The following is a 9,683-nucleotide window of genomic DNA, read 5'->3' on the forward strand; positions in this document are numbered from 1 at the left end:
CTTTTTTCTCCGGTTCGCTGAATAACGTCCCAAAGATTGAATTGTCTCTATGCGCGTTACAAAAATTGTCATCTCCACTTCTTCAACGCCCTTCTCCACGTCATTTGGAACATATCCACAGTGCACGATACATCGCTAGCTTCTTTCTCGAAAAGAAACCGGACATGCCCGTGCCGCTCTGAAGCGCACGACCAGGATCATGCGTGGTCCAGAAGACTGCGCCCACGAAGAACGTTCCGTGCCGCACCGCACGGCATGCGTCCCAATATCAGGTCCGGTAGGGCGACGCTGCCACCCTCTGCCTCTGAGCCCCGGCGGCCCGGCCGGTGGGTGGCGAGCGCGGTCCGCACGCGCCCCCTACTACCCCCGTTGCCCGTCCGGTCCGACCCCCCGTAGGTCGCAGGCACAAAAGCGACCTGGCCCTTAACGGCAATTCAGCCTCGACGCCGGATCCGCGCTTCCCGACTCGCCGCTACGTCACCCGATTGGGGCTGGCCCTGGCCACGGGCACCCGCCGAGGCATTTATAAGTACGAGCGCCCGGGTGAGCCAGAGCCCCACACACCGTCTTCCTCTGTTTTGCCAGGGCCAACGCCATTACTAGAAGTCTAGAAGAGAGGTGGGGAGGCAGAGACGAGAGGCGTAGGGAATTCGGGGGAGAGAGAGAGAGGCAGGGCGGTGACGAGCTTGGACTGGCGATCGCGGGAGCGATGACGACGGCGGCCGGCATGCCGGGGTCGCCGGTGGGCTCGGCCGCGGCGGCTGGCGGTCCCGCGGCGCCCGAGGTGGCGGCCATGGACGCGGTGATCGGGTGGTTCCGCGGCGAGTTCGCGGCCGCGAACGCGATGATCGACGCGCTGTGCGGACACCTGGCGCAGATCGGCGGCGGCGGCGGGGCCGAGTACGACCCCGTCTTCGCCGCGCTCCACCGCCGACGCGCCAACTGGTTCCCCGTCCTCCACATGCAGAAGTTCTACCCCGTCACGGACGTCAACGCCGAGCTGCGCCGCGTCGCGGCCGCCCGCGCCGCCGCGGGGCCCTGCTGCTACTCGGAGGAGGAGGTCGCGTCCACGGTGATCCACGATCCCATGGAAGACCTCCCCTCTGAGGCGGAGCCCGAACCCAGGCCGGAGCACCAGCAGGATCCTATACACCAGGATCCGGCTCCGGAGGCCGAGGAGGCTGACGGCACCGTCATCAACCCCGCCTTGGAGTGTCACGAGGAGGCGGACGCGGGGGCTGACTCCTCGGGAGATTCGTCGGAGCGGAAGGCCCCCTCTACGGAAGACGACACCGTCCCAGACGGACGTAAGTACAATCACGCTAACCCGAAAATTAAATTCTCCCGTGCTCGCGTCAATTAATTACCTTTGCCTGCTGCATCCCGTTCATGTTCCGGCCTCCGGCATTCGGACATGCAGAATCCGTCGTCGTTTCCTTTAGCTCGACGTCCGCACTAGTAGATTAGAGTTTCCAAAATTATCAAATAAATTTCGGCCGCTTCGTGAACTCTTGGATCTGGTAGCCAGATGTGACTTTCCCGCAAGTATTTTTTTCTTATTACTAAACTCCTTTCCGGGCCTAACTAACTAACTGTAAAACGGCGGGACGATGGCACTAGTATAAAAAATATCAAATAATGTCTTCTTTTTGGGAGTTTTATTTTATGTTTTCGATTCACGAGATTAACAGGCTTCCAGATTACGCTTAATCATGACATTATTGCTAAAGCTGCACAGGAGCGTTGGTTCATGTGAAATGGGAATGTAGATGCCGCACGGGTCCATTTCTTCTGGAGGCTAGTGCAAAATTGGAGCGCGTGGTCTGATATATTTTTTCGTGTCCATGTCCATCCTCTCAGTCAATCCTGGCCGTCGGTCGTGGCGGCGGCGGAGAAAGCAGTACCCGTGAAAGGGGATCACGGGGTCGCTAGGAAGTAGGATCGCAAAACCCTACCGCTTTTCCTCCGACGCTCCGACGACCTTCTCTCTTTTCGGCTTTGCTACGCCTCCATGCGGCCCCAGTCCTCACCTCGGGCACCCTTTTGGGCTTTGGCCTGTCCCTGGTCCCGCGGAGAAGGCCGCAGGCCGATGGCAGACTGGTTGTACGGCGGCCTTTTGCAATTAGGCGATGCGTTTACTGCAGCTGCGTCGCCACTTAATGTTGGAGAAGTAGTTTATATATTAAATAAACGTGCAGTGCAGCTACGGCCTACGGGCGCTCGAGCGTCTCCGCCCGACCCGTCTGGTCTGGCCGAGGGCGGCCAACGGCCTCGAATGCATCGTTGCAGTTGGGCACACCAGCCTGGTGAGTCTGCTCAGTGCTGCGATTGGCTCTTGTCGTGTCTGCAAATTGCGCGTGGCCTTAGAATATTGCTGCCCATGTGTCAGCTCTCAGATCGATCGGCGTCGGACATGGCAGGGTTGGCCTCGACGGAACTTGTGACTCACTTGGAGCGGTCGGTCGGTCGGTCGGTGACGATGAGTGCCACACTGACGCCAGCCTTGAACTCCAGCTCCCCAGTGGCGTGCCTCTGACGCTCGAGTGAGTCGAGTTAATGGACCCACACAACCCGCACCAAGGGACACCGACCACCTGGCCCCAGATCGGGTTCCGGGTGCCAGGAGGCTGGATCTGGTGCCGCGCGTATCGGGTCGGCCGGCAGCCCGGGCCGCACACGTGGTCTCCGTGGGCTACTGTCTCGGGGAGTGGGACCCTGGCCAATCAGCCGATTGTACTGTGAGGGGTCCCGTCTGCTGGGTAGAGGGGTTCCGCGAAAGAACTTCTTGTCTCCGTATGCCAGGTGGACCGTGACGGCTCCCGTCGAGACTTCAGCCGCTAGCGCGGCCGTCAGGGGTAGGTATACGATCGGAGAACTTTTTGGAGCTCATGCGCGATTGAGCTGTGCCGTGGAATTGGTTAAGGGCGACTTTAGAACGCGGGAAATCTCTATGTTTTTTAATAAAAACGGACTGATTTCTGTGAAGTTTTCTGAGATTTAAAAAATTCCCGCGTTCCAAAGGATTCTAATGGTTCTACAACAGCGTAGTTTGTGTACGCGCTGTCAATTGATGATGACATCGTGTTCCAAGCTTTGTCCACATGCTGCTGTTGTTAGTCAGCTTGCCTTTTTCTCAGCTCGTCTCTCGATTTTAGAAGATTTCAGTCAATCTCTGACTTTCTTTTTTTAAAAGAGTGTAGACGAAAAACAATTCTTGTGTTTCTTGTGCGTGCGATGGACCATTGCGAAGCTAGAAATAAAAGGAGAGAGTGATATAAGTAGAGCGGGTTACTTGAGTATCATCTTTTATACCTCTGTCCCTTGCCCAATAATTGAACATGTATACTGCTGCTGGTGGTCCCTGGTTTCATTCGATGCGTGCACCTACATATATAGTACACTACAATGCTCGTGTTCTGTGTTCCAGCCTTCCAGCTCATTCGGCTTTAATCCGTACCGGTTTATACTGTTTCTACAATGTTTTTATCTATATGGATTGTCAGTTCTTTCATCTAAACTCTCCTCTTTATCATATTATTATATCACGGAAGGCACCTTTTTTTTTCTCTCCATTCATGCTGTAGTACGTAAAAGTGACACCAAAAGGGTGCAGCAGTTTGAGATTCAACCAAAACGAAATCATTTCTTCATGGGTTATGATGGATATTTTGAAGATCTAACGGGTGATAAAAGCAGCATATGTGACAGAACGATATGTGAGAATTTGAACGCGTGATAGACTGGACCTGTTGTTGCTGATCGAGGGACCTTGCCCCCTAATCATGCCATCGTGTTCCAAGCTTTGTTCAAACGCTGCTGTTGCTGAAATGTTTGTGTTCTCTTGGATTTGCTTTTTTTCTCCCTCGAGCACCTGTATCTGTAAGCGTTTTAATTTATTTTTCTTCCTTTCTCCAAAGTACAAAAGTTTTGATACCCAGCAATAAGGATGTTATGTCCCAAATGACATAAGCTTTGTTGAAGAATTTGGTGTCTTTTTTTTTGGTTGCAAGTCGTAGTATATATATCCAACAATGGTTGGGTAGCCTCTGAGATATATATTACTTAGCAGATCATACTGATCAAGGATCTCAAGGGGAACACATCCTACCAGAGAGCTATCCCATCTGCTCTGACCACGAGGAGTGCATTGCCCGTCCTGAGAGGATCAAGATCCAGAAAGGTTTCGTGGCCAAGGAATCCGTGAAGGGGCACATGGCGAGTTCCAACTTCACACCACTCGGCAATCTTTCTGTACAGGACTAGGAGATGCTGTAGGAAGTAGTAGCACTTCTATTCATCTTAAAATTCATTTCTTCTGACTACACTCTTTTTTTTACTGATGTTCATGATCTTGTGCTAAAACCAGGTTAATGTCGTGAAAGGCTTGAAGATATATGAAGATGTTTTTACAACATCGGAGATCATGAAGGTTGCAGATTTCATCAATGAAATTCGTCAGGCTGGCAGAAATGGAGAACTTTCAGGTAAGTTGTGTTCCTATCGCTTCAGAAGTTCTCTCGTCCATGAAGTTTACCTATATGTCTAAAAAAATTAGTATTATTTTCTCATTGTGTTTGCTTACTTGTATTAGTTTCCATAGCTAACATGTGGTTATTTGTCCAAAAGGAAAAAATCTGTCAGTTGATGCTTTCAGATACCAAAATGCTTTATGCATAGCATCTTACTGTGGTCCTAGTTCAGGCTATCATTCATTACCTTTTCTATCATTGCTTATTTTTTTGTCTTACATAATTTTATGCTAACTAGTTCATAGATCTGGTTCTTAGCAATTTTCTCCCCCATAGCATAGAAACAGAAAAATATAAGATGTTGGAATTTATAACTAGATTAATAGTACTGATCTAGGAGTATCTTCCTGGGTACATTAGTACATGAATCTAACATACAAAAGTAAATATCAACCTAGTGACTAAGACGCTGACTGATTTGACATGTATTTCCTTATCTTCAGCTAACATGAAGTTTACCTCTCTTAATGAAAGAAACACCTTTGAACTGAATATATAATTGAATACTAGTGGTGTATTAGATCACTCCTTTTTTATCGGAATAGGTCGTGCCAAGCCATGGTAACGTCCGTCCAAAGTCGTGCACAACAAAATGTTGATCCTAGTAAGACCTCAACTGACCTCTTAAGTTCCTGACTATGCTGACCCCCCTCCTTAAGAATTGACATAGAAGATAGAACCCACAAACTGGGCACTCTTCCATTGCGTTCTGGCTGAAATCATCACATCCATGTAAGCTACCTGAACTTGAAGACCACTAATTTTTTCTTAGCTCTGGTCAGTGTGTTCATCTATTTTATCTCTTGAAATGTGACTGTTTACGCGTTCATTGCAATATTGCCTTGGTGCAATTTCCTTGTCCAGTCCGGTGCTTATTATATATCTGTTTCTTTTCAAATTTAGGTGAGACTTTCATATTCTTCAACAAGCAGATGAAAGGAAACAAGAGGGAGATCATACAGCTTGGTGTCCCGTTATTTCAACCTACCACAGAGGAAGCTAATTGTATGTTCCGAAGACTCAGTGCCTCATTTTCTTCAACTTCCTTACACTGGCAAGAATATGCTTTTTGTGCATGGCATATTTGTATAACTATAGCATCTAAAGACATTGGAATGCCTTTTGAATGGTGTCACGAATGTCCCCCCTTTTCTCCTTGTCGACAGGTCACACAGAACCAATCCCCCTTGTCCTGCAGGCTGTCATTGACCACCTTGTTCTTTGGCGTTTAATACCAGAAAGCAGGAAACCAAACAGTGTCATCATCAACTTCTTCGATGAGGTAGATGTCGATGTTTTATTACTATGTACATAAACATGACAGCACACTCGATGAAATCGAATGCTCTTTCACGTGTATTAGTAATAAGGGGGTGTTTGGTTTTTAGGGACTAATTTTTTAGGCCCTCTATTTTATTCAATTTTAGTCAATAAAGTGCTAAATACATAAACTAAAATGGAGTTTTAGTTTTTGTATTTGGTAATTTAGGGACTAAAATAGAATAAAATGCAGGGACTAAGGCCCAGTTTCAATCTCACAGGATAAATTTTAGCTTCCTACTAAATTTTAGCCATATAAATTGAAGTGCTAAACTTCAACTCCTTAGGGTGTTTGGACTACTCTAATAAAATTTAGCACATTGGAATAAAAAGACACATATGCCCTAATGCGGAGAGAGGGAATGAGGTTGGAGGGTATGGGTGGAAAATGGAGTTCTCTGACCCACGTTTAGCTACTTTTAGCAACCCTTGAGCAGCTTATGAGATAATAGGTGTTAAATTTTATCACACAACCATTAGCTCTCCTGTTTAGATCACTAAATAGCTAAAAGTAGCTAAAAAAGGTGCTAAAGTTTATCTAGTGGGATTGGAACAGAGCCTAAAAATTAGTCCCTAGAAACTAAACATCCCCTAATATCTATATCTATGCAGATCTTGTACCTTTCACCCAAGCTGAATAAAGTTGGTCTCTTTCATAACTACGGCCATTCACCATATGTTTAGAAAAATAAAGAATTTTAGAACTATAACATAATGGTTGTGGTTTAAATTTAAATTCATTTTATGTATCTCCTAAAACAACCTGTTAACTATTCTCTAGTGAACCTACCATTCGCCAATTGTGGGACCGGGTAAAAGCAGAATCAAAAAATATTTCTCTGATACTGTCAACTTTACATTTGATTTGGCGAGTAGAAAAAACTTTTTTTAGGTGGGCGGTGAGATTACAGGGTTAATAAACTGTGACAACTTTACATTTGATTTAATGAGTAACGAAAACTGGGGTGAGATTACAGGGTTGACAAACCGAAGAAAAAAGATGTGAAGGAGATAATAAAGAATCTAAAGCAAACGGTCCTAAGAATCTAAAAGAGGTTACTCGGACTTGGTCATCATGGCTCTAGTATGAATCTAAGGTTTCAATTGAATTGATTCATAGGATCACAACAAGACAATTTGTATAACTAGAAATTTTGGTTTTATTTTTTAAACTACTGACACAAATTTGTTATTAACGCTAAGAAATTGTTACTTGGACATATGTGTTCTCTATAGGGCATGGATAGATAGCTCAGTTTAAAAAACAGCAAATATCCTTTCCTTGGGCAAGTGCCATTTTTAGGCTCTCACAAGTCAGTTAATCTGTTTTGCAGGATGAACATTCGCAGCCCTACTTCAAGCCTCCCCATCTGGACAACCCCATTTGCACTCTTCTGCTGTCTGAAACTACGATGGCATTTGGCAGGTCACTTGTCACTGACAGCAACGGCAACTACAAGGGACCTCTCACACTCTCACTAAAGCAAGGGTAAGCTTAACAATTGCATTATTTATGTAGTCATACTGTCTAGTAAGATGGAACACAAGGCTCATTCATGGTCATGGAATTGCGCTCCAAAAACCTGTATGTAGGTCCCTATTGGTGATGCGTGGGAACAGTGCCGACATGGCGCGCCACGTGGTGTGCACGTCGTCCAACCGGCGCGTGAGCATCACGTTTGCAAGGGTGAGGCCATCGACGCCGGTGGATCTGAGCCCACTCCCGTCCCCCACCAAGGCCTTGACGCCCTGGCAGCCGCAGCCAGCCACGGCCTCCCAGGTGCCGGCGCCCGCGTGCATGACGCAGAAGCCCCCGGTCAGCGGCGCCATCATCGGTTATGCCCCGACCCCGCAGACCGTGCTGGCGCCCGCGGCCTGGGGCATGGCCATGCGAGCGCCCGTCATGATGGTGGCCGCAGCGCCTGCGAGGCCCATGGTGATGGCCTCGTTGGGCACCGGAGGCGGCAACATCAGCAAGTGGATGAGCCGCAGCGGCACCGGTGTGTTCCTGCCGTGGACGGTCGGGCCGAAGCGGTACAACAAGCACCTTCCGCCGCGCATCCAGAAGCGCCGGTTCTCTGCGATGATGTCGCCCATCGAGGCGCAGGGCTGAGGACCTGCCCGACTTCACGTCGCCGTCGAACCTGTGTTTTTTTTTTTTCCTTGAGGGCTTTCGGTCCGCCTGTAATTTAGCCGGGTTTGTGACTTGTGACAATGTGAGTGAGTAGCGGTTTAGCGGAGTTCAGAACCGGTAGAGGAGTACGAGCGTAGGGATAGGTGAAGGCAGAATCAGGGCAGGGTTTTCCTTTTGTTTTCATCCTGTCCCCCTATTTTCCGTTCCGAGTAAAACTTATGGATGTTGTTGTCATACATGCATCAGCAGCTGAGTTTGGATTCCCCCCCCCCCCCCCCCCGCCCCCCTATATCCAAATTATCCGTATTCGAATAAAATGCTAATATAGATATATGTCTTCGTATTCGAGTTTAATATGAATGTTAAGTCGATGTATATGAATTTGTTTTTAGATTCGTATTTGATAGAACCGTGAAATATCCGATACTATCCATATATGTGAAGAAAAAGTTTTTGATGAAACCATTTAAAACTTGTTTTTATACCAAGTTACTAATTACAAATTATTTTAAATTTAATAATGTACTAAAAATGACCTACACTATTTAAAATATTTAAAAACATACATATAGTTAATAAATAATTATGTTAATCTTATATAACTAGTGATACACAATGATAAATTTTATTAATGTTTAGAAAGACTAATTGTAATTAAATTAGATTATTGAGATTTTTAGAGTCCAAAATACAAATACACAAATTATACATGATATAAAGAAAATATTTAGAGTCTAAAATATAAATACATTTGGTATACATAATTTGTTTAAAAATATAATATTCAACTAAGCTTCATCATTCAAATATATAACTCTCCACTTTACACTATATGATACGCACATTATACGCACATCATTCAAAATATAAATACATTTGGTATACATAATTTCTTTATTATTTTTATTTAAGTTTTTATACGCGCATTCATATATGACATTCATTCATTTTGGAATAGCAAATTTTATTTCTTAGCACATTTACTATTTTATACCAATTAAGTGAATTGTTGCATACATTTTTATAGAAATTATAAAATAATATGTAAATGTGGACAAAAATTTGGACACATGTCTTGATGATTAAAGTATGAAATAAAAGTTTCATAAGATTTTTTAACTTTTTTGTGTCAAAGTGTTCACAAATAAAACACATGTAAACTAAGTTTCATAAACCTTCAACTATAACTCTCCACTTTACATTATATATAGATTAATTTCTTCATTATTTTATTTAAATTTTGGTACAGACATTCATATATGGTATTCATTCATATTGCAATGGCAAATTTATTTTTCTTAACAAATGTACTATTTTATATCGATTAAGTGAATTACTATATACCTATTTATAGAAATTGTGAAATAATATGTAAATTTGGTAAAAATTTATGAAATTTGGCATGGACACATATTTTTACGATATAAGTATGACATAAAAGTTTTAGAAGGTTTTATAACTTTCTGTGTCGAAGTGTTCACAAATATAACACGTCTCAACTAAGTTTCATAAACATTCAACTACAACTCTTCATTTGGTCTAACCAATGGGCCAGCTTTGTTCATGTATCTGATGAATAGTGTGTTCATGGATTATCTGAACAAGTTTGTAGTGCTATTTATCGATGATATCCTTATATATTCTCAGAATGAGGAAGAACATGAGGAGCATTTGAAGATGGTATTGCAACGATTACGGGA

The 9,683-nt window shown here is 44.7% G+C and overlaps 1 protein-coding gene across 1 annotated transcript; it reads left to right on the top strand.

Moving 5' to 3' along the window:
* Positions 1-319: 319 nt before the first annotated feature.
* Positions 320-8,246, top strand: LOC103635534 (oxidoreductase 2OG-Fe(II) oxygenase family protein). Its single transcript, XM_008657965.4, has 7 exons — positions 320-1,307; positions 4,070-4,215; positions 4,367-4,484; positions 5,433-5,534; positions 5,696-5,811; positions 7,184-7,338; positions 7,443-8,246. The coding sequence occupies exons 1-7, from the start codon at positions 710-712 to the stop codon at positions 7,960-7,962; spliced, it is 1,755 nt and encodes a 584-aa protein (XP_008656187.1). The 5' UTR covers positions 320-709; the 3' UTR covers positions 7,963-8,246.
* The last annotated feature ends 1,437 nt before the right edge of the window (positions 8,247-9,683 follow it).

The sequence above is a fragment of the Zea mays genome, chromosome 8 (genome assembly GCF_902167145.1).
Source record: "Zea mays cultivar B73 chromosome 8, Zm-B73-REFERENCE-NAM-5.0, whole genome shotgun sequence".
In the NCBI taxonomy this organism is placed as follows: domain Eukaryota; kingdom Viridiplantae; phylum Streptophyta; class Magnoliopsida; order Poales; family Poaceae; genus Zea; species Zea mays.